General features: G+C 51.6%; 1 protein-coding gene across 9 annotated transcripts in view; it reads right to left on the bottom strand.

The window, feature by feature from the left end:
- Positions 1-10,293: 10,293 nt before the first annotated feature.
- Positions 10,294-25,326, bottom strand: part of GNPTAB (N-acetylglucosamine-1-phosphate transferase subunits alpha and beta) — a 70,322-nt gene continuing 55,289 nt past the window's right edge. For 6 of the 9 annotated variants that reach the window (XM_043519158.1, XM_043519180.1, XM_038407317.2 and 3 more), the window contains 5 exons: positions 23,793-23,878; positions 20,280-20,378; positions 17,259-17,426; positions 16,568-16,658; positions 10,294-15,152 (listed from right to left, as the gene is read on the bottom strand). In XM_043519158.1, the coding sequence (XP_043375093.1) occupies positions 15,075-15,152; positions 16,568-16,658; positions 17,259-17,426; positions 20,280-20,378; positions 23,793-23,878 (522 nt within the window). In that variant the 3' untranslated portion in view covers positions 10,294-15,074. Of the gene's footprint in view, positions 15,153-16,567; positions 16,659-17,258; positions 17,427-20,279; positions 20,379-22,189; positions 23,120-23,792; positions 23,879-25,326 lie in introns of those variants that run through there. The other 3 variants (XM_043519168.1, XM_043519165.1, XM_043519182.1) reach the window with 2 other exon arrangements.

Raw genomic sequence — 25,326 nt, forward strand, 5'->3', positions numbered from 1 at the left:
AGCCCCGCCTGCCCATCCCCCCTGCTCCCTCCACAACCCCACCTGCCCATCCCCCACAGCCCCGCCTGCCCACCCCCCTGCTCCCACCCTACCTGCCCATCCCCCCCACTCCCCGCACAGCCCCGCCTGCCCATCCCCCCTGCTCCCTCCACAACCCCACCTGCCCATCCCCCACAGCCCCGCCTGCCCACCCCCCTGCTCCCACCCTACCTGCCCATCCCCCCCACTCCCCGCACAGCCCCGCCTGCCCATCCCCCCTGCTCCCTCCACAACCCCACCTGCCCATCCCCCACAGCCCCGCCTGCCCACCCCCTGCTCCCACCCTACCTGCCCATCCCCCCCACTCCCCGCACAGCCCCGCCTGCCCATCCCCCCTGCTCCCTCCACAACCCCACCTGCCCATCCCCCACAGCCCCGCCTGCCCACCCCCCTGCTCCCACCCTACCTGCCCATCCCCCCCACTCCCCGCACAGCCCCGCCTCCCCACCCCCCACAGCCCTACCTGCCCATCCCCCCCACTCCCCGCACAGCCCCGCCTGCCCATCCCCCCTGCTCCCTCCACAACCCCACCTGCCCATCCCCCACAGCCCCGCCTGCCCACCCCCCTGCTCCCACCCTACCTGCCCATCCCCCCCCCTCCCCGCACAGCCCCGCCTGCCCATCCCCCCTGCTCCCTCCACAACCCCACCTGCCCATCCCCCACAGCCCCGCCTGCCCACCCCCCTGCTCCCACCCTACCTGCCCATCCCCCCCACTCCCCCGCACAGCCCCGCCTCCCCACCCCCCACAGCCCTACCTGCCCATCCCCCCCCTCCCCGCACAGCCCCGCCTGCGCATCCCCCCTGCTCCCTCCACAACCCCACCTGCCCATCCCCCACAGCCCCACCTGCCCATCCCCCCTGCTCCCTCCACAGCCCCACCTGCCCATCCCCCACAGCCCCGCCTGCCCACCCCCCTGCTCCCACCCTACCTGCCCATCCCCCCCACTCCCCGCACAGCCCCGCCTGCCCATCCCCCCTGCTCCCTCCACAACCCCACCTGCCCATCCCCCACAGCCCCGCCTGCCCACCCCCCTGCTCCCACCCTACCTGCCCATCCCCCCCACTCCCCGCACAGCCCCGCCTCCCCACCCCCCACAGCCCTACCTGCCCATCCCCCCCACTCCCCGCACAGCCCCGCCTGCGCATCCCCCCTGCTCCCTCCACAACCCCACCTGCCCATCCCCCACAGCCCCACCTGCCCATCCCCCCTGCTCCCTCCACAGCCCCACCTGCCCATCCCCCACAGCCCTACCTGCCCATCCCCCCCGCTCCCCGCACAGCCCCGCCTCCCCACCCCCCACAGCCCCACCTGCCCATCCCCCCTGCTCCCTCCACAGCCCCACCTCCCCACCCCCCCACCCCCCACAGCCCAACCTGCCCATCCCCCCGCTCCCCCCACAGCCCCGCCTCCCCACCCCCCACAGCCCTACCTGCCCATCCCCCCCGCTCCCCCCACAGCCCCGCCTCCCCACCCCCCACAGCCCAACCTGCCCATCCCCCCCGCTCCCCGCACAGCCCCGCCTCCCCACCCCCCACAACCCCACCTGCCCATCCCCCCCGCTCCCTCCACAACCCCACCTGCCCATCCCCCCCGCTCCCTCCACAACCCCACCTCCCCACCCCCCCACCCCCCACAGCCCAACCTGCCCATCCCCCCCGCTCCCCGCACAGCCCCGACTCCCCACCCCCCACAGCCCCACCTGCCCATCCCCCCTGCTCCCTCCACAACCCCACCTCCCCACCCCCCACAGCCCAACCTGCAAATCCCCCCCGCTCCCCCCACAGCCCCGCCTCCCCACCCCCCACAGCCCAACCTGCCCATCCCCCCCGCTCCCCCCACAGCCCCGCCTCCCCACCCCCCACAGCCCCACCTGCCCATCCCCCCTGCTCCCTCCACAGCCCCACCCCCCCACCCCCCACAGCCCTACCTGCCCATCCCCCCCACTCCCCGCACAGCCCCGCCTGCCCATCCCCCCTGCTCCCTCCACAACCCCACCTGCCCATCCCCCACAGCCCCACCTGCCCACCCCCCTGCTCCCACCCTACCTGCCCATCCCCCCCACTCCCCGCACAGCCCCGCCTCCCCACCCCCCACAGCCCTACCTGCCCATCCCCCCCACTCCCCGCACAGCCCCGCCTGCCCATCCCCCCTGCTCCCTCCACAACTCCACCTGCCCATCCCCCACAGCCCCACCTGCCCATCCCCCCTGCTCCCTCCACAGCCCCACCTGCCCATCCCCCACAGCCCTACCTGCCCATCCCCCCCGCTCCCCGCACAGCCCCGCCTCCCCACCCCCCACAGCCCCACCTGCCCATCCCCCCTGCTCCCTCCACAGCCCCACCTCCCCACCCCCCCACCCCCCACAGCCCTACCTGCCCATCCCCCCCACTCCCCGCACAGCCCCGCCTGCCCATCCCCCCTGCTCCCTCCACAACCCCACCTGCCCATCCCCCACAGCCCCACCTGCCCACCCCCCTGCTCCCACCCTACCTGCCCATCCCCCCCACTCCCCGCACAGCCCCGCCTGCCCACCCCCCACAGCCCTACCTGCCCATCCCCCCCACTCCCCGCACAGCCCCGCCTGCCCATCCCCCCTGCTCCCTCCACAACCCCACCTGCCCATCCCCCACAGCCCCGCCTGCCCACCCCCCTGCTCCCACCCTACCTGCCCATCCCCCCCACTCCCCGCACAGCCCCGCCTCCCCACCCCCCCTGCTCCCTCCACAGCCCCACCTGCCCACCCCCCACAGCCCTACCTGCCCATCCCCCCCGCTCCCCGCACAGCCCCGACTCCCCACCCCCCACAGCCCCACCTGCCCATCCCCCCTGCTCCCTCCACAACCCCACCTCCCCAACCCCCCACAGCCCAACCTGCCCATCCCCCCGCTCCCCCCCACAGCCCCGCCTCCCCACCCCCCACAGCCCAACCTGCCCATCCCCCCCGCTCCCCCCACAGCCCCGCCTCCCCACCCCCCACAGCCCCACCTGCCCATCCCCCCTGCTCCCTCCACAACCCCACCTCCCCACCCCCCACAGCCCAACCTGCCCATCCCCCCCGCTCCCCCCACAGCCCCGCCTCCCCACCCCCCACAGCCCAACCTGCCCATCCCCCCCGCTCCCCCCACAGCCCTGCCTCCCCACCCCCCACAGCCCCACCTGCCCACCCCCCTGCTCCCCCCACAGCCCCGCCTCCCCACCCCCCACAGCCCAACCTGCCCGCTCCCCCCACAGCCCCGCCTCCCCACCCCCCCACAGCCCTACCTGCCCATCCCCCCCGCTCCCCCCACAGCCCCGCCTCCCCACCCCCCTGCTCCCCCCACAGCCCCGCCTCCCCACCCCCCACAGCCCTACCAGCACATCCCCCCCCGCTCCCCCCACAGTCCCACCTCCCCACTCCCCACAGCCCTACCAGCCCATCCCCCCTGCTCCCCACACAGCCCCGCCTCCCCCCCCACAGCCCAACCTGCCCACCCCCCGCTCCCTCCACAGCCCCGCCTCCCCACCCCCCCACAGCCCTACCTGCCCATCCCCCCCGCTCCCCCCACAGCCCCGCCTCCCCACCCCCCACAGCCCTACCTGCCCACCCCCCCCGCTCCCCCCACAGCCCCGCCTCCCCACCCCCCACAGCCCTACCTGCCCATCCCCCCCACTCCCCGCACAGCCCCGCCTGCCCATCCCCCCTGCTCCCTCCACAACCCCACCTGCCCATCCCCCACAGCCCCACCTGCCCACCCCCCTGCTCCCACCCTACCTGCCCATCCCCCCCACTCCCCGCACAGCCCCGCCTCCCCACCCCCCCTGCTCCCTCCACAGCCCCACCTGCCCACCCCCCACAGCCCTACCTGCCCATCCCCCCCGCTCCCCGCACAGCCCCGACTCCCCACCCCCCACAGCCCCACCTGCCCATCCCCCCTGCTCCCTCCACAACCCCACCTCCCCACCCCCCACAGCCCTAGCTGCCCATCCCCCCCGCTCCCCCCACAGCCCCGCCTCCCCACCCCCCACAGCCCTACCTGCCCATCCCCCCCGCTCCCCCCACAGCCCTGCCTGCCCACCCCCCTGCTCCCCCCACAGCCCCGCCTCCCCACCCCCCACAGCCCAACCTGCCCATCCCCCCTGCTCCCCACACAGCCCCGCCTCCCCACCCCCCACAGCCCTACCTGCCCATCCCCCCCGCTCCCCCCACAGCCCCGCCTGCCCACCCCCCTGCTCCCCCCACAGCCCCGCCTCCCCACCCCCCACAGCCCAACCTGCCCGCTCCCCCCCACAGCCCCGCCTCCCCACCCCCCACAGCCCTACCTGCCCATCCCCCCCGCTCCCCCCACAGCCCCGCCTCCCCACCCCCCACAGCCCTACCAGCACATCCCCCCCGCTCCCCCCACAGTCCCACCTCCCCACTCCCCACAGCCCTACCAGCCCATCCCCCCTGCTCCCCACACAGCCCCGCCTCCCCCCCCCACAGCCCAACCTGCCCACCCCCCGCTCCCTCCACAGCCCCGCCTCCCCACCCCCCACAGCCCTACCTGCCCATCCCCCCCGCTCCCCCCACAGCCCCGCCTCCCCACCCCCCACAGCCCTACCTGCCCATCCCACACAGCCCAACCTGCCCACCCCCCCCGCTCCCCCCACAGCCCCGCCTCCCCACCCCCCACAGCCCTACCTGCCCATCCCCCCCACTCCCCGCACAGCCCCGCCTGCCCATCCCCCCTGCTCCCTCCACAACCCCACCTGCCCATCCCCCACAGCCCCGCCTGCCCACCCCCCTGCTCCCACCCTACCTGCCCATCACCCCCACTCCCCGCACAGCCCCGCCTCCCCACGCCCCCTGCTCCCTCCACAGCCCCACCTGCCCACCCCCCACAGCCCCACCTGCCCATCCCCCCCGCTCCCCGCACAGCCCCGACTCCCCACCCCCCACAGCCCCACCTGCCCATCCCCCCTGCTCCCTCCATAACCCCACCTCCCCACCCCCCCACCCCCCACAGCCCAACCTGCCCATCCCCCCCGCTCCCCCCACAGCCCCGCCTCCCCACCCCCCACAGCCCTACCTGCCCATCCCCCCCGCTCCCCCCACAGCCCCGCCTCCCCACCCCCCACAGCCCAACCTGCCCATCCCCCCTGCTCCCCACACAGCCCCGCCTCCCCCCCCCACAGCCCAACCTGCCTACCCCCCCGCTCCCTCCACAGCCCCGCCTCCCCACCCCCCACAGCCCTACCTGCCCATCCCCCCCGCTCCCCCCACAGCCCCGCCTGCCCACCCCCCTGCTCCCCCCCACAGCCCCGCCTCCCCACCCCCCACAGCCCAACCTGCCCGCTCCCCCCACAGCCCCGCCTCCCCACCCCCCACAGCCCAACCTGCCCGCTCCCCCCACAGCCCCGCCTCCCCACCCCCCACAGCCCTACCTGCCCATCCCCCCCGCTCCCCCCACAGCCCCGCCTCCCCACCCCCCTGCTCCCCCCACAGCCCCGCCTCCCCACCCCCCACAGCCCTACCAGCACATCCCCCCCGCTCCCCCCACAGTCCCACCTCCCTACTCCCCACAGCCCTACCAGCCCATCCCCCCTGCTCCCCACACAGCCCCGCCTCCCCACCCCACAGCCCAACCTGCCCACCCCCCCGCTCCCTCCACAGCCCCGCCTCCCCACCCCCCACAGCCCTACCTGCCCATCCCCCCCGCTCCCCCCACAGCCCCGCCTCCCCACCCCCCACAGCCCTACCTGCCCATCCCCCCCGCTCCCCCCACAGCCCCGCCTCCCCACCCCCCCCGCTCCCCCCACAGCCCCGCCTCCCCACCCCCCACAGCCCTACCTGCCCATCCCCCCCGTTCCCCGCACAGCCCCGCCTCCCCACCCCCCCACAGCCCTACCTGCCCATCCCCCCCGCTCCCCCCACAGCCCCACCTCCCCACTCCCCACAGCCCTACCAGCCCATCCCCCCTGCTCCCCCCACAGCCCCACCTCCCCACCCCCCACAGCCCCACCTGCCCATCCCCCCTGCTCCCTCCACAGCCCCACCTGCCCATCCCCCCCGCTCTCCGCACAGCCCCGCCTCCCCCCCCACAGCCCTACCTACCCATCCCCCCCGCTCCCCCCACAGCCCCGCCTCCCCACCCCCCTACCTGCCCATCCCCCCTGCTCCCTCCACAGCCCCACCTGCCCACCCCCCACAGCCCCACCTGCCCATCCCCCCTGCTCCCTCCACAGCCCCGCCTCCCCACCCCCCACAGCCCCACCTGCCCATCCCCCACAGCCCTACCTGCCCATCCCCCCCGCTCCCCACACAGCCCCCACTCCCCACCCCCCACAGCCCCGCCTGCCCACCCCCCTGCTCCCCCCACAGCCCCACCTGCCCATCCCCCACAGCCCCGCCTCCCCACCCCCCACAGCCCAACCTGCCCACCCCCCGCTCCCTCCACAGCCCCGCCTCCCCCACCCCCCACAGCCCAACCTGCCCACCCCCCGCTCCCTCCACAGCCCCGCCTCCCCACCCCCCACAGCCCAACCTGCCCACCCCCCGCTCCCTCCACAGCCCCGCCTCCCCACCCCCCACAGCCCTACCTGCCCACCCCCCCGCTCCCCGCACAGCCCAACCTGCCCACCCCCGCGCTCCCCCCACAGCCCCGCCTCCCCACCCCCCACAGCCCAACCTGTCCACCCCCCCGCTCCCCGCACAGCCCCGCCTCCCCACCCCCCACAGCCCAACCTGTCCACCCCCCCGCTCCCCGCACAGCCCCGCCTCCCCACCCCCCACAGCCCTACCTGCTCACCCCCCTGCTCCCTCCACAGCCCCACCTGCACATCCCCCCCGCTCCCCGCACAGCCCCGCCTCCCCACCCCCCACAGCCCAACCTGCTCACCCCCCCGCTCCCCGCACAGCCCCGCCTCCCCACCCCCCTGCCCCCCACAGCGCCGCTTCCCCACCCCCCACAGCCCAACCTGCCCACCCCCCCGCTCCCCGCACAGCCCCGCCTCCCCACCCCCCACAGCCCAACCTGCCCACCCCCCCGCTCCCCACACAGCCCCGCCTCCCCACCCCCCACAGCTCTACCTGCCTATCCCCCCCGCTCCCTCCACAGCCCCGCCTCCCCACCCCCCACAGCCCTACCTGCCCACCCCCCCGCTCCCCGCACAGCCCCGCCTCCCCACCCCCCACAGCCCAACCTGCCCACCCCCCCGCTCCCCGCACAGCCCCGCCTCCCCACCCCCCACAGCCCAACCTGCCCACCCCCCCGCTCCCCGCACAGCCCCGCCTCCCCACCCCCCACAGCTCTACCTGCCTATCCCCCCTGCTCCCTCCACAGCCCCGCCTCCCCACCCCCCACAGCCCTACCTGCCCATCCCCCCCGCTCCCCGCACAGCCCCGCCTCCCCACCCCCCACAGCCCTACCTGCCCATCCCCCCGCTCCCCGCACAGCCCCGCCTCCCTCCCCACAGCCCCACCTGCCCATCCCCCCGCTCCCCGCACAGCCCCGCCTCCCCCCCCCACAGCCCCACCTGCCCATCCCCCCCGCTCCCCCCACAGCCCCGCCTCCCCACCGCCCTACCTGCCCATCCTCCCTCTCCCCCCACAGCCCCACCTCCCCACCCCCCACAGCCCTACCAGCCCATCCCCCCCGCTCCTTCCACAGCCTCACCTCCCCCCACAGCCCCACCTGCCCATCCCCCCCGCTCCCCCCACAGCCCCACCTCTCCACCCCCCACAGCCCCACCTGCCCATCCCCCCTGCTCCCTCCACAGCCCCACCTGCCCATCCCCCCCGCTCTCCGCACAGCCCCGCCTCCCCCCCCACAGCCCTACCTACCCATCCCCCCCGCTCTCCGCACAGCCCCGCCTCCCCCCCCACAGCCCTACCTACCCATCCCCCCCGCTCCCCCCACAGCCCCGCCTCCCCCCCCACAGCCCTACCTACCCATCCCCCCCGCTCCCCCCACAGCCCCGCCTCCCCACCCCACACAGCCCAACCTGCCCACCCCCCCGCTCCCCGCACAGCCCCGCCTCCCCACCCCCCACAGCCCAACCTGCCCACCCCCCGCTCCCCGCACAGCCCCGCCTCCCCACCCCCCACAGCCCTACCTGCCCATCCCCCCGCTCCCCCCCAGCCCCACCTGCCCACCCCCCACAGCCCTACCTGCCCTTCCCCCCGGCTCCCCGCACAGCCCCGCCTCCCCACCCCCCAAGCCCAACCTGCCCATCCCCCCCGCTCCCCGCACAGCCCCGCCTCCCCACCCCCCACAGCCCAACCAGCCCATCCCCCCCGCTCCCCGCACAGCCCCGCCTCCCCACCCTCCACAGCCCTACCTGCCCATCCCCCCCGCTCCCCGCACAGCCCCGCCTCCCCCCCACAGCCCTACCTGCCCATCCCCCCCGCTCCCCCCACAGCCCCGCCTCCCCACCGTCCACAGCCCCACCTGCCCATCCCCCCCTGCTCCCCCCGCTCCCCCCACAGCCCCGCCTCCCCACCGTCCACAGCCCCACCTGCCCATCCCCCCCTGCTCCCCCCAGAGCCCCACCTGCCCACCCCCCCGCTCCCCCCACAGCCCAACCTGCCCATCCCCCCCGCTCCCCGCACAGCCCCGCCTCCCCACCCCCCACAACCCAACCTGCCCACCCCCCCGCTCCCCGCACAGCCCCACCCCCCACAACCCAACCTGCCCACCCCCCCGCTCCCCGCACAGCCCCACCCCCCACAACCCAACCTGCCCACCCCCCCCGCTCCCCGCACAGCCCCACCCCCCACAACCCAACCTGCCCACCCCCCCGCTCCCCGCACAGCCCCACCCCCCACAACCCAACCTGTCCATCCCCCCAACGCACATCCACCCTGCTCCCCCCCACAGCCCAACCTGTCCATCCCCCCCACAGCCCAGCCTTTCCACTCTACCCACATCCACCCTGTTCCCCCCACAGCCCAGCCTGTATATCCCCCCACCCTGTTCCCCCCACAGCCCTGCCTCTCCACTCCACCCTGCTCCCCCCACAGCCCAAACTGTCAATCCCCCCAACCCTCATCCACTCTGCTCCCCCCATAGCCCATCCTGTCTATCCCCCTGCTCCCCCACAGTCCAGCCTCTCCACACACCCCCCACATCCACCTTGCTCCTCCCACAGCCCAGCCTGTCCACCCCCCCCCCGATACCCTGATCCCATCACAGCCCAGCCTCATCCATCTGGCCCATGCTCAGCTCCCCACAGCCCAGTCTCTCCACTTTATCCCCTCAGAGCCCAACCTCTCCATCCCCATCCACTGACCCCTTCAGAGCCCAGCCTGTCCATCCCCCCCACATCCACCCTGATTCCTCAACAGCTCAGCCTCTCTCCCCCCATATCCACCCAGATCCCCCACAGCCCAGCCTCTCTCCCCCACATATGCCCTGATCCCCCACAGTCCAGTTTCTCAATCCCCTCCACACGCCCAGATCCCCTCCAAGCCCAGCTTCTCCTCTCCCTCACACCACCCAGATAAGCGGTACTGAACCCCTCCCTCTTTTACCACACACCTCCACAGTCATCAGCTCTAAACCAATTGGAGCAGGACAAAAAACAACACTAAGTGCCTTTCCTGCCCTAGCACAGAAACCTGGTCTCCCTCAACCCGGATTGGGCCACACTCACTTCAGTGCTTAGGGGAGCTTTCACAATATAGTTTTGTTTCCCATAGCCAGTCACTCCTCCCTCTTCCCTCAAAAGGCAAATCCTGGTGCTTCTCCCCCCACCTGTGCCCTGTGTGCTCCAGCACATTGACTCACTCAAAGAACCTGGGTAAAGGGACCGAATAGCCCCCAAATCCTGTCTGATTCACCTACACCAGCTCCTGATCAATATATGCGTCTTCCCATGGGTATCTACATCCAGCCACCCCAACACCACAGACCCCTTCACTCACCACAAGCTCTCATCTCCAGGCACCTATGCATCCACTTCTCCACTCATACATATTCACCCACCCTCTCATGTATCCACATACATTTCACATACAGGGACCAAACCCACCTTCATTATCCTCCATGGGGTGTTTCTGCTTTGTGTGTTCAACAAAGTGTCTGACCAATACTTGCCTTCTGCCCCTGCTGTACATTGTGCTGGGCAATGGATGTTTGCCACCATCAGTCTAAGAGGTGGCTGAATTTCAGAAGTGGTAAATATAATATATACAGTAAATGTAAATGAACAGAAAAGAGACTTCTTTCCTTGACGGTCCCAAAAGACACACCAAGCAAATACAGAACAAGACGATACACTAGTAGACACTAATCAACATCCAGAAATGTTTTATTGTACAATGCAACTATGCATAATTGATTTTGTAATAGCTTGAATTAGAAATGAATAAAAATAAGTATGTGATGTAAGTAGTTGAAGATCAACTATGTGCAAAAATGGGATTTTAGTTATTCAGACCACTGAGAACTTGAAAATCACAGTAAAACTAACAGGAAGAAGGATGATGTAATTTTTACAAAGGGAACTGTCAAAAACAGACATTTGTGGAGGACGCTGCATGGCACAAGTTTCTCTAAGTCCAAAAATGCTGCTCACATTTTTTTCTTTTACAGATGCATATTCTTTGGAAGATTAAGACCTTGTCTACACTGGGAGTTATTTTGGAATAGCTACTGCAGAGTATTCTGTGCAACAGCTATGCCCATCAAGTTCACAGTGTATAAAAGCCTGAAGATTCAGCCCTTTCAGCAGTCCATGCGTTCTTCAAGACAGGTTCACATCCTCTAACACGCTCTGCAATTTACTAAATCGGGTGGCCAACCTGTGGCTCCAAAGCCACATGCGGCTCCTTGTTTAGGCACCAACTCCAGGGCTAGAGCTACAGGCGGGGGGTGCTCTTTCCAACAACTTTCCAATGTGCTGGGGGGTGCTCACTGCTCAACCCCTGGCTCTGCCACAGGCGCTGCCCCCACTCCACCCCTTCCCACCCCCTCCCCAAGCCTGCCATGCCCTCACTCCTCTCACCCTCACCCCAGCCTCCTGCATGCCACGAAACAGCTAATCAGGAGGTGTGGGGAGGCGCTGATTGGGGGGCCGGCCGGTGGGCAGGAGGCGCTGGGAGCTGGGGAGGAGATGATGGGAGGCTGCTGACATATTACTGTGGCTTTCGGGCAATGTACATTGGTAAATTCTGGCTCCTTCTCAGGCTCAGGTTGGCCACCCCTGCACTAAATAATAAGAATTTTCCTGGTTCCAGTGTCACTCTTTTTACTGGTGACATCAAATAAGAGAGTGCTCTTGCACAAATTTAGTTCCTTTTAGGGTCCTACTAGGTGTTACAGCTAATAAGGACATTATATTTTAGAAAGCCTGACAGGATCTTCAGGTTAATGGTTCTAAAACAATGACTATGTTAAATATCTAAAAACTCATGAAAGAAAGAAGAAAATGAGATTATCTTGTTTCTAGAGCTCAAGTGTCAGCAGCATTTTTTGCAAAAAACACATTTTTGGATTAACACTTAGGAAAAAAGATATCTGTAAAGTGATATTTCTATAGTTTTCAAACTGATTCAAAACCAGAATAATCAATTTAACAATGATTTTACAAAGGTATTTGAAAATCTACCTGAACCTACGTAATATTTCTTCCTTATTTAATACTTTATTTAACATCTCACTTCCTTAAATGTGGTTTCTAATGGAAACACACAGGACCCAATTTAGGAAGGTACTTAAACACCTGCCTACCATATGAGCTGTCCCTTTGACTTCAGTGGGATTATTCCTGTGCTCAAATATCTTGCCGAATCAGGGCCTTAGAGCCTGATCCAAAGCTCACTCAAAACAATTCAAAGACTTCCAGTAATTTACTGGGCTTTGAAACAGGCCCTAAAAAAGGCCCCTTGAGACACTAGGTAATAAAATGTTAAAAGTATTAATACTTTGCTAATGGTGAATAAGGAAAAAAGCTGACATTATCAAAATGTTTTAAATGTAAACAAGATTTTTAAAATGTGATTTATTTATAGATAATTTTTCAATTTTACTAATAATTTACTTGCTCTGTTCCAAAGGCACTCACAAAGACCGTCTCTCTCTTTATATTGAAATGGTATCTATCCTAGTTCTGTAGGGACATTTGTGCAGATGCAAGGGTTCACCCACACAGAGCGCCTTAATAGCCTATCGTGCAGTCATTTTTTAGCTTTATACTATCAAATGTTACGTTAATGTTCATGGTCAAATTGTTTGACGTCTCATATCGGAAGATTTATTTTTTGCCTCAAGTGACTCCTTGCTGACAAAGTTATGGACGACAGCCAAAAACCCCTCAGCTAGACGGTTATGACATGCATTTTACTACTTGTGGACCAAATGCTAGAGACCATCTTTTTAGTTACAGTAAAAGTAATCTTCAACAGGTGATATTCATTAAGTTTACTGCTAAAGAAGGTGATGCAATTAAGAGGATCGAAAGCTTTAAATGTAGCAAAGTTTTGAAAGTCCTTTCTCTCAATAGTTAATATTTTAATATTAAACTTTAATATTGTTTCACATGCTAATTTCAGCATAAAATTTTCCTTTGATTTTAAGATCTATTGTATTTGAAACAGGTCACTTCAAAAGTAAATGTTTTTTAAATAAGATGACAAGATATGACCTTTGGGGCAAAAATGATACGAGTAAGCTGTCAGCTGCTGGCAGACATTAGAGTGGTAGCATATTTCTGATATCCTGATTTATGAAGTGGTGATCATCATATGGCTCAGAACAATCATATTGTACAGAAAATTCCAGAAAGAGAAAGTAATTTAAGATTTTATTTCTCTCAAATCATGTAATGAATCTTTATGCTTCATCATCTGAGTATGATCTCAATGAAGTTTTCACCTCTCCCAATTATTTTATCTAACTACATTACAATTACGTAAAAAATTCTAAAAAGTGAGCAAAAAGATAAAATATATTGTCAAGAACTTTTTATTTATCATTTGATTTCTACTCTCTGCTCTTTAACCTCATAGAAGATTAGAAATATTTTACTTCACTAGTTTTGTCCTTTCCAATTTATGAAATATTGGGGTAATATTTTCCTCCTACACCCAGTTTTTTTCAGCTCTGCTTGCTTTCCTTCTTTTTGATATCTGTGACATTGACACAGATCTGAAAATAAATTTTGTCAGTTAATTTACACTCTGTCTGCTGGCTGGCTATTGGTGCAATAAAACAAAATAATATGAACCTCGTTTTCAAAAGTATTTGCTTAAACTGCAGAAATGAATGGGCATCCGTGCACTGACATGCCATCTGTATATGGAAATTAATGATTTGCACATGTAACTTAGCCAAAAGTTTTGAAAAACTGGCCCTGTAGTTATTTTTCTTTAATCATTTCTTGTACTCATGTACTTTAAAATTGTTTTAGTATTCTGCACTGTATTTTTTTTTTAAAGTAGATCAAATTTTGGACTTAATCTACTTGACAGAGTATGTCTTTTTGAAATAAAAAGTTTTAAAAATATAACTTTATTTCATCCTGGCTTTCCTGTAATTTCACTTGTTGAAGTATTCTACCATCCTTGACACTTCTGCCAAAATAGAAGACTTTGACAACTGAAAATAGGGCAGATAAAAACCCCTAATTTTGTATGCTATGTGTTTACTTTAGTATGTCACAGCATATTAAACACATCTGAGGTCTTCTAGTATGAAATTCTAAAAAGAAAAATACAAATGCTTATATTTTAAAATATTTAAAATTTAGATTCTATTTGGTTTAACAATCGGCATATGCCCTGGATAATATGAAAACAAATTAGAGTTACTTTTGAATATTTCTAATGACAAGCAAAGTCTACAGGAATAATAGGTGTGAGTAATTTACTAAATCGGATGTATTTTCTTTTCCTCTAGAGCAAAAACAGAATAAACCAAAATAACTTCATTGTTTATCACAAGACTTTAGTTACTTTTAAAACAAACTGAATATCTTACAGCACACAATGTATTGTATACTTCATACTCAAATTATAAAATAATTAGTGAAGTGATTTTAGAAGACTACTGTTAATAACTATGATTGCAAGTACTCTGTCAAAAATATCTGCTTGAAAAAAGTGTCTCAGTATTGTCTCCCCCTTAAAAATCTTGTATCCTGACACCGGTCTTAACAAAGTATGACAGGATTGCCCGTGCTTGTCCAAATTTTAAAACATTAATGCTTCATATGAGAATATAATTACCAAATTCAGAAATGAAACATCGCTCTAATACAATGCAACATTAAAACAATATATTACTCATTTATATGGTGAGGCACTTTTGCTCATATATTTACGCTTGTAAAATAATAACATCCTAGTCACTTTTACTTGAATATAGCTCTCTCTTTGTAATTAGGCCTACAAACAATACCACAGTATTCCTGGCAATTTAATGAATTAGGTGAGAAATAAAATCTTTAAAATAATAGTAGTTTGATTCTTAATTATATCATTAGGATATATATCATCCAATTCCTCATTAGATACCACCAATTTGAGGCTGCATTGTTGCTATATTTAAACAATGTAAATGTCACTAAATGTAGACTATATCTAATTGGGAAATTAAGCAATTATCCTCTGTTTTACTTCTAAAACTGGAAAAGCAGCATCAACACAACGTATTGATTTATTCAGCAATCTGCAAAATGCTTTGGAATGCAAGGTCAGGGACATCTTTCTAGTTAATCCTGAACAGTTAAACTTTCCAACATTTTACTTAGTTGGCAACGTCCACTGCTTTAAATGCAGTTAGGTTTGTTTCAGTAACCTTTTTATAAAAAGGATAACATATCTGTGAGCTAATGCTTATAAAGTAAAACCAGTTGAGAACTGCCAACACACACTCCTTCTAACTTTCCCCCGTCTCATGACTTCAGGAGCTTGGGTGTTACACGCAGCGCTATGAAGGCTATAGTTTATGGATATTTGACTTTTTTTCTTCATGTCAAACTAGCTAAATGTTACATCATAAAGACACTTCTCCAGTCACAATTTTAAATGCTTATTACATCTTGAGGTAGACTGATTTCGAAGCAAAGCTCTTCTACACCTTGATTCGTTCATGACTGACTTCCTTTTGGACCCTCCTCCTCGGAAAAAGCTTTCGTTTAAGTGCAATTAGCTGAAAAGTTAAAAAAATAATTAATATTTAGTTCTCCCAAGCATCAAAGGGGAACAGGTCATCAAATTTTCTTCCCAAAAACCCCATAAAACCTTGACCATTTCATAGCAATCAAGTATAAAAGACTATACCCTCAATTTTTTCACTACATAAGAGGAAGGGAGCAATTACTCAAACTCTCTTCTATTAGGCTTAGGTGTCTCTATTAGATTTGTCAATGTCTGGGTCAAGAACACCTGAACAATACAGTGAGTGATTATTTCCAAGACTGATAAATATACTAAATCTGAAAGAGCATATTTTAACTAGCTTAATAAAATAACTGGGCACAATTAATTACAAGAGGATTACCACAGATCTGTCTGTACTTAAATATAGAATGTAGAGCTTTAGTCCTTGCACTAAATTAATTATACCTTTGAAGCCAAGTTTTTATACAGCAGGAGTTTCCAGTAGCTAAAAAAGCTGCAAACTGGGAGAGTAGGGGAGGGGCAGCACACACAAGAGCTGTAGGTGACTTTTTTTAATAGGACTAAATAAAAATATAATGGGAAAGTTATCAAAAATCACACTCTCCTCATCAGATCATGGAAAGAGTGAACAAGATTAACATAGCAGCATAGAACAGATACACAGGAAAAGAAATTGGACAACAGCATGGTTCATTTATTTTTTTCCATCAAATACAAACACTACAATAGAAATAAGGTTTATCAACAGGAAACATAACAGGCAAACATAATTTTCAGTGATAAGTTTGTCATCTAAGGCCCTGATCCTGCAAACAAAAATATGTGATTAGTTCCACTGACTATTTTTGAGTTCAAAGGGACTACCTATGTGCATAAAATAATTTTCATGCCTAAGGGTTTGGAAAACTGGAGACATTTTCTTTTGGGACCTAGTCCAAAGTCCACTGAAGTAAACAGGAGTCTTTCTAATGACTTCTTCAGTGGGCTTTGGATCAGATGTTTTCTGCCCTAAGTTGGATACTGTCTGGACCAGCTGATCAGTATTTAATCAATTTTTCCTAGTGTTATCTTACTTTGCTTTTGATTGATAGAAATATTTACAGCCTAGGATTTTCAAAAGTGACTGGTGATTTTGAGGACCCAAACTGACACACCCTAAATGTACCTCAGCACCCACCCTTTGAAAGTCAGGATCCTTTAAGGACTCGCAAGTAAGTCACCTGAAAAATGAGGCACCCCATAATCACAAATCACTTCTGAAAACTTTGGTCAAGGTGTCTTCCTTCCTTTATTGTTCCAAAACTTCTTTACTACATGTGTTTTGTATGCCACGAAACAGTACTTCAGCTATTGCTCAAAACCCCTAAAAAAATTAATTCATTTAATAAAGACAACACTGTATACTACTAAAGTTGTGTATTTGGATGAAATTGTAACTTTTACCTGTTCAGCAAAAAATGAGATGACTGTAAACACAATCAATGTCACTAACACACAATGAGTCCAAAATTTTAGCTTGTCTCTGTATGCTCTCCTGTACAAAGATGGAAACAGAGTTTTATATATTAATGTTTGTACCTTTGCACTGACATATCGTAAAGTTCCTAACATTCCACTGAGTAAAAATATTCAGATAAAGAGGAAAAAATATGCACCATTGTGTAACAATTTACCCCTGTATAACTTGGTTTAAAAAGCAAAATGCTTATTTGTAAGGTGCATCATAAGTTCTGCACATATTTATCATAACTCTTTTCGGTTCCAGTGAACGGTTTTAGTAGCATGCTGGAACAGCTCTTGGGCCCACTCCACAGTATATAGTTTCAAATGTAAGGCCACTGTGTTTAAATATGGTTTAAACTCAATTGTAGCTAAAACTGGATTTCTAACAGCATTTCATCATGCTCTAAACCAAGTGTTTTTCAACACTGGGTTGTCAGAATGTGCTAATGGGTCACAATTGAGGCCTGCGGAGGGGGAATTCAGGGGAGAGCAGCAATGTGGAAGGCCCTTGGGAGGCAGCTGCAGAGCCTGCCCAGCACTCACCCCTCAGCAGCTGCTCCATACATTGAGTTAGATGCTGATACAACACAATAGCTCACACAGAATGTGGAAGAGAATCTGTAAAATTTACCATTCCTGAAGCTCATGCACATGAAGGAAGCGATTCCGATATTCTCTTGGCAGCTCAAACTGAGACGGTATGGGAAACATTGATTCATAAAAATCCCGAAGCACTGCCTTCACTGTCTGAGCATCCTTATGATTGTGATCAATGTTGTCGTTTAGGCAAACAAATTTTCTAGAAAAATGAAGAGTCAATGTTAGGATATTTCTTTTAGTATGATAACAAAGCTATTTGCAAACTGTATTTTTGGTGGATATAGATATACTCGAATACAGGTAACAGCACTCCTTATCTTTGCAATATTTGATTAATTTTCCAGGTGTTAGGAGTAAAGGCCTTCCTCATCCACTGAGCACTAAGAAATCCCAATATCTGTTGTACCTAACAACATATTACATTTGCATCTGTCCTGTACCATGCGTCTATGTGCACCACTGCCCTCTAATGGAATTAATAGCAGATGTTTAAGAGTGAGTCATCTCACAGCCCTCTGTTGATTATAAAGATCACAGAGAATAGAAGCCCCAAATTACAACACTAGCAAGATAGTTTCATAGGTCACTTGTAATTCATGTTATTCTCTCAATATTATAAATGATAGATTGATTTGCATTGTATTAGGTGCTGCAGCACAATATTAATAGTTTAACCATTTATATTGCATTTTTCAGAGGCTCTCATGTGAAGCAATGGAAGGTAATACTTTTACTGAGGGCAAAATTTGGCCTGAATAACCTTTACTGTTGATGACGACACACATGCCAGACAGAACATAACTTGACTTACAGACCCCAGGCTGAGTTTAAAGGTTTGGTAGTCAGAAAAAACTCCCACACTTTTACTGGTAAACTGTGTAGCTCAAAATCTCATCTCTCTCACCAACAGAAGTTGGTCCAGTAAAAGATATTACCTCACGCACCTTGTCTCTAGAATGTATATGAAAATCACCAATAAACCAGGATCCCCACAATGCCTTTATATAGTGTCCAAATAGAAAGACTTTGAGATCTAGGTAGTGCGATTTGTTGTAACTGAAGCAGCATATAGTCTGCCTGACAGCTGTGTATCCTTGGCCACTCTGAGGCGGTGTTTGGCAGCAAAATGCCCTTTCCTACATATGGGCAAGGTTTTGTGCCCTATTTATATTGCAAGACAAAAGAGCCTTACTTTTTCCCCAGAGAAAGAAATCATATCTGGTAACATATGCCTGATAACTGCTAACCTTTGTGAAGAAATGGGCTCAGTCAGCTGCTCTACAGTATAACGTGTCCTTTCAAATAGCAGAGAAAATCATATTTTGCATGTATTCAGCACCTGACCTTCCAAAAGATCTAAAAATGGTTCACCAGCTACCTACGTAAAGCTTAACTATCACCATGCTACTCTCTCTGGGATGAAGGACACAGTCTACCTAGATCTTTATATTCTGCCCATTACCTTAGAATCTGTGTGGCAATCAGGACAACTGGCACACATTGCTCTATACAACAGTGTGCAGAAGAGATATTTTGTCTTAGTAGAATGAAGTAAATCAAATGGATATTTAATATCCAACAAGAACAGAAAGCACCTCTGTTTTCAAGGTTTTGTCCAACAGACTGTCGGACAGCGAACAATGGAATTTTATTCATTTTCTTCACAAGATGGAAGGACTAGTTCAATTGTTTCAGGATTTGAACCGGCAGGTCCAATAGTTCTGGGTATTCCAAAACTGATGCCTAGACCACAAAGCTCTCCTTTGCTTGGAGCACTTTGTAAAAACCTTTTACATGGATTAGTAAATAAGCAAAAAATAATACTCTGAAGTCATCAGATGAAAAGCACTGGATAAGGCTTTACAAAGTTGAGTAAGTATTATCACATTTTACACCTGAGGAAAAAAGGACAAGGAGAAGTTAAGTGAGTTGCCCGAGCTCCCACACTGAATCAGTGGACAAGCTGGGACTACAACTCAATTCTTTTGACTCCGCATATCCTACTCTAATACAGAATGTTGTCTGCAAGTTACTCCAGAAGTGTAAGAGCAAAGGGGGAACTCTAGGTTAAGATTCAACATTTCTATTTTCTTTCCACTCCTTGCAGAGTTAACTATAATTGAAGGTACGTCTACACAGCAAGCAGCAACCCGCAACAGGACTCTCAGAGCGCGGGCTACAAGGCTCATGCTATGGTGCTACAAATAGCTGAGTAGATGTTGCAGCTCCGGCTGGAGTTTGGGCTTTGAAGCCCATCTTCCTCTCTAGGCTTCAGAGTCCAAGCTCCAGCCAGAGCTGCAACATCTACATAGCTATTTGTATTGCCATAATGTAAGCCTGAGTCTGTCAACCAGGGCTCAGATACTCGCTGCCACAGGCTGTGTAGAAATATCCTGAGGCGATGGGTAGGTGGGGCAGAACATTTGACACTATATACAAAGTAAATCAGCACACTGATTTGGTAACAAAGGATCTTTCAAAAATGTTTATACAAATGCCTACATACTGTAATATTCAGTGTCTTCAAATGTTTCATATATCATTTAAATATTATATGTCCAAAACAGATCACAAAGTGGCCAATTCTTTAAAGCCTGTGATACAATGTTTGTGAAAAGTAGAATCCTATTCAAGATTAAACTCTCAGCAGCAGCTGCTGAAGTTTTCTGCAAGTTTCCAATGGTTTTATAAATATAAAAATTTAGCAGTGGCTAATGAAAAAGTCAGATACACAAGTTATTCTGCATGACCACATGAAAGTTCTTCACAATTTTCATCACGTTTTCTAGAATATTCAACACTTCTAGTTCATTACAAATATGAAAATTATGTGGCAGAAAAAGTATGGAGTGAAAATAAGTTGCAGTGCTAGTGACAGAGTAGTTTTTATTTATGATTAAGACCGCAACCTGATATTTAAAAAGTAATTTTTACTCACAATTGCCTTACACCTAATAAATATTAGTAAAAGCACCCTATAAAATGAGATGTTTGAAGCTGTCTCAAGGGAAAATAAAGCAATCTCAAAACATAGAAAACAATTAATGTGTACCTGGGATTTTTTCTTATATCATCTAGCTGGCCAACTACATGAGAAACATTGGTGCGGATCATTTTGAAAGCAATTTCTTCTTCTCCCATGATTTCAAACCTTAGTATTATTAAAACAATTTTTAGATTAGCATAACAGCATGAGTCAGGCATTACAAACACGACATTCTACAAATTAAATGTCTTATTGCTGCACTGCTCTACATCTGATTGTCCTTTCCCCCCCACAAGAGTAGTTTAAAATTTGGTTCCTCTCTCAATATATTTACTCAAGGAAGCTAACTCACTACAACTGGTGCTCTTACATAGAATCTCTTTTCTGTACATTTAAAAAAAATTGTTACTAACCTGTTGGAAAATTAAGACCTGAATTCTCGTACTCACATTGGTTAACTAGTGGTCTCAAAGGAAGAATGTTAATGAGACATCCTGTAAACTATGTAAGCCTCTACTATTTACTACATATGCTTTATTATGTTTGTATCACATGTTCTTAAAACCAATCTCTCTCCATCCCTCCCCTGTCCCTTCACTCCCCACTCTGAAAGTCTGAAGGGAAGAAAAAGAAGTATTTTAATTATAGATGACTCTAATTAGGATTAGGATAAAACTCTAATCTTATGACCAATTCCTGAAAAGATTCACACATCTGTTTAACTTGACAAAAGTGCACAAGTCTTTGCAAGATGTGGGCCTTACAATTAAATGCAATAAATTACAAATATTGTCAAAGCTGTAGATATATGAAGTGTAAAGTCTCAGAAAGAAACCTATAGGCTAAAAGGGCCTTTGATGCTGTGTTTAATTGTCCCACACAAGTTGCCATTCCTTTTTTCAAGCTGCCCCATATGTATGGAACATTTTTCTCATTTTGTCAAGCCAGGCCACTACCACCTCCTCATTTAAATCCCTCCTTTTAACAATGTCCACAACAACAAGAGCGCCAATTACAATCACTGTATCTTATTTTAAAAATTAATAAACCCACCGAGAAGAGCCTTAAACTGAGTAACATAATTAATTTAAGCGAAATCTCCCCACTGTATTTTCCCCTGAATGCATCTGATGAAGTGAGCTGTAGCTCACGAAAGCTTATGCTCAAATAAATTTGTTAGTCTCTAAGGTGCCACAAGTACTCCTTTTCTTTTTGCGAATACAGACTAACATGGCTGCTACTCTGAAACCTATAATTATATTGTGCCTCTTCTTTCCTTGCCTCATTCTCTCCCTATTGTGTTTGTCACCTCATCCATTGTGCCGTGTCTAAAATCAGACTGTAAGCTCTTTGGGGCAGTGGCTTGTTTATGATCTCTGCCAAGCATTTAGGGCACTTTGACATGTCATTAAATAAATAAATGGCCAAGTCCTGGACCAAGCAGCATCTGTGACCCAAAGCCTTTAGCAGTTCTACAATACAGTAGAACCTCAGCATTATGAACACCTTGGGAACGGAGGTTGTTCTTAACTCTGAAATGTTCATACCTCTGAATAAAACGTTATGGTTGTTCTTTCAAAAGTTTACAACTGAAAATTGATTTAATACAGCTGTACTATGCTAAGAAAAATGCTGCTTTTAAGCATCTTAGTTTAAATGAAACAATCAGACACAGTTTCCTTACCTTGTCAAATCTTTTTAAACTTTCCCTTTTTTTTTTTAGGTTTCAGAGTAGCAGCCGTGTTAGTCTGTATTCGCAAAAAATAAAAGGAGTACTTATGGCACCTTAGAGACTAACGAATTTATTTGAGCATAAGCTTTCGTGAGCTACAGCTCACTTCATCAGATGCATGCTGTAGTTGTAGCTGTAGCTCACGAAAGCTTATGCTCAAATAAATTTGTTAGTCTCTAAGATGCCACAAGTACTCCTTTTATTTTTTTAGTAGTTTACATTTAACACAGTACTGTATTGTATTTGTGTCTCAGCTGCTGCCTGACTGCATACTTCCAATTCCAAATGAGGTGTGTGGTTGACTGGTCAGTTCGTAACTTTTAGATTCTACAGTACTGATAGATTCTGTAGCCACTTAGGCAATGGGAGGCAAGTTTCAGTGGCCTCCCAAACATCTCTCCCACCTTGGAAGAGGAGTCTGATTGTTGAGCCCATCTGGCATATGTGGCATTGTGGAAATGAGATCATGAGTTCCATCCCGGCTGAAGGGCCACCAAAGAAACTAAATAGGCTGTGTGGCTAGTCATTTTCCCTGGCTATTAGATCTGACAGAGCTCTGAGCTCAAGAGCTTAGACAGATTCCCAGCACACACAGGGCAGGACAACAATGACCCTTCCCTAAACCAACAGAAGAATCCCATTCTCAACACACCTCTTTCCTTGCAAGAAACGCACATGGCAGCTAGGGCTACAGTAGCTTTCCTTTCCCCAGCAAGATGAGGAAATATGAGACTGGGATCCCCTCTCAAGCAGATTAACATATACCACAGGCAAAGTAGAGGAAGATCTCTTCTGCACCCTTTTATGCTCTCCAGCAGTCCTTAGTATCAGTCTGTGCTGCATGCAGTTAATTTACATAGCAATCTGGAGTTACTGTACTCCTTACAGTTACATAAACTAGGGTCAGGAATTGACCCAAGGAAAGGAATTGAGGCGAAATAATAGTGATCATTCTCTGAAATACATGCAATATGAAAAATGTTTAGGCTACCAAAAGTGTATTATCACTGAAATTAAAAAATAACATCTCCTTTTTGGTAGTGAAACATAAAACATAAGTAGTTATCTCAGCATCGCATTAATAATTCCTAAAAGCCTAGTGCTGCAACTGAAATCTAAAAAGCAACCAACATTTGAAGATTGGAGCCTTGGACATCAGGAAAAAAGTTGAATGCTGTAACAGAAATAGCCAAGAAAAATTCTCAGAGATTCTCAGATGCTTTCCTGGAAGTATCTGAATGATACTATTAAATGCATCGGACTCCCCCTCCAGCCATCTCCCCCTCTGCCCACTTCCTTCCCTCTTCTTTTCTTTTCCCCTCCTCTGAAATTTGCTTCGGTTCTTTATCTTATTCTAATAAATTTTCTTCTTCAATTTCTCTGTACATAAAATAAGGATAAGGCCGAGTAAGATTTAAAATGAACTGAATTTTTATAAACTATTTTTGTCTGTTTGTAAACTGTGTAATACAAATATAAATTAGTTATTTTAAACATTCTTTTTACATATAATTAAATGTCTCCAGTATAGTGAAGGTTAGGTAGCAAATGGTTAACACATTATTAGAAGTTTATGTATAATTTGTTATGTTTTGTTTGTGTATGAATGAAAATAAAGAAATAAAATTTAATAAAAAGTTAACAGAAAAAATAAGTAGTTATTAATTCTGTTTTTTCACCAGTCTATTTCTGTTCAAGTACCACTACTAGGAAGCTTTGGATTAAATTTATTTTAACGTGTACAGTGCAGTCTATCATCAATTATGCATTTTCACCTCTCATCTTATTACTATGTGTTTACAAATGTTATACAAACAATTATAAAAAATAAAAGTAATATAACAGACCTATATTTGTTTTTGTCCTTGAATGCCTTACGAATTCTGTCAGTCACAGGTTTACAGTTAGTTACCAGATTTTTAGTCACTGGAGGCTGTAAGAAAATACAACTGGGGTAAACAACATCCTTGCATAACTCCTCTATAAACTGTATTATTAAAAGTCTCCTGGAAAGAAATGCATTATAAAAAGAACAGAGTTCTACAATTTCCAGAGAACTATACAAAACTTTGCTCCTAGGATGAAAATGAGAAACAAATCAGTTTGGTTAGAAAAAGAAGGGACGTTGATGCATTCTAATATTAGTATTTGTTATATTTTCTATTTAGCTTCTGCATTCCATCTCTAATACAATATTCACTAGTTGAAGCAGGTTGGACAGCTGATTTTGGCATTCCTGATGCAAGCCAGTCAATGCCAACTAGTAAAATTGGTCAGGCAAGCACTAAAGAACAGCTGAGGGGTATTAAGCTTATTATTCCTAGTCTGAACTATGTGGAAACAACAATTCTGGGAACCAAATCTCTATTCCCACGGGAAGTTTTCTACAGTGCTACACTCATTCCTACAAATTTATCCCTTGCAACCCAGAGAAGTAAAAATAAATTCTGCCTCTGTGCTAAAAACAAACACTGTTATGTCACTATTTGAAGTGGACTTAAAAATGATAATGTTAGTACTCATGATTAGTGTTTAGATTAGTGACAGTTTATTAACACTCCAAAGAGATTAAAATAATTTCAAATTGTTCCTAACTATTCCGACTTACTTTTAACTCTATTCCAAGTAAAGTTTATTGCCTCTCCTCAAAGTTTCACTTTACTGACAAACCTAGACTGAACCATTGCATAGTTTTGCCAATTTCACTCAGATGAGCACAAAGGTGTGAATAACACAAAAGACAATGAGGTAATCTGGACTGCAATGTGTTGAATATCTGGAGCATTCCCAAATATACATTTACATTTCATCAGACCAGGTTGATGCGATTGATCAGTATTCAGATTCTTGCTGAAGAAACAACTGCCAAGAACCAGCTCCTTTAGGACAGCCTGGTCCCCTTGGTACACAAGTTCATGTATTTTAAAGGACTGTCATTGGAAGTAATTATTCTGTGCTCCATGATTTGCTCTGCCTAACAAGTTCATTTCTGAGTACAATATACCACAAAGTATTGGTTTGAACCTATAAAGCCTTAAGGCCCAAATTTAGCAAAACACTAGAGTAAATTTTTCAAAAGCAACCTAATGACTTCATAATCTAATGGCATACACTACAAAACTTCTGCCAGCATTGTTATGTCAGTCAAGGGTGTGAAGAGGTGTGATCATTGTCCTACATAGCTGTGCCAAAAAAAGCCTCTAGTATAGACCAGCTTATATGGGCAAACTGCAATTTTACTGGCATACCTCATTTAACTAAGGGGTATGGAATAAACACCAGCAAAAGATGAATTCACATTAGGAGCACTTTGCCATTATAGTACACTAGTACACCTAACCAGCAAAGCAAGTAGACATGGCCCAAGTCCCATTTTCAAAA

Source organism: Dermochelys coriacea, chromosome 1 (assembly GCF_009764565.3).
Source record: "Dermochelys coriacea isolate rDerCor1 chromosome 1, rDerCor1.pri.v4, whole genome shotgun sequence".
In the NCBI taxonomy this organism is placed as follows: domain Eukaryota; kingdom Metazoa; phylum Chordata; order Testudines; family Dermochelyidae; genus Dermochelys; species Dermochelys coriacea.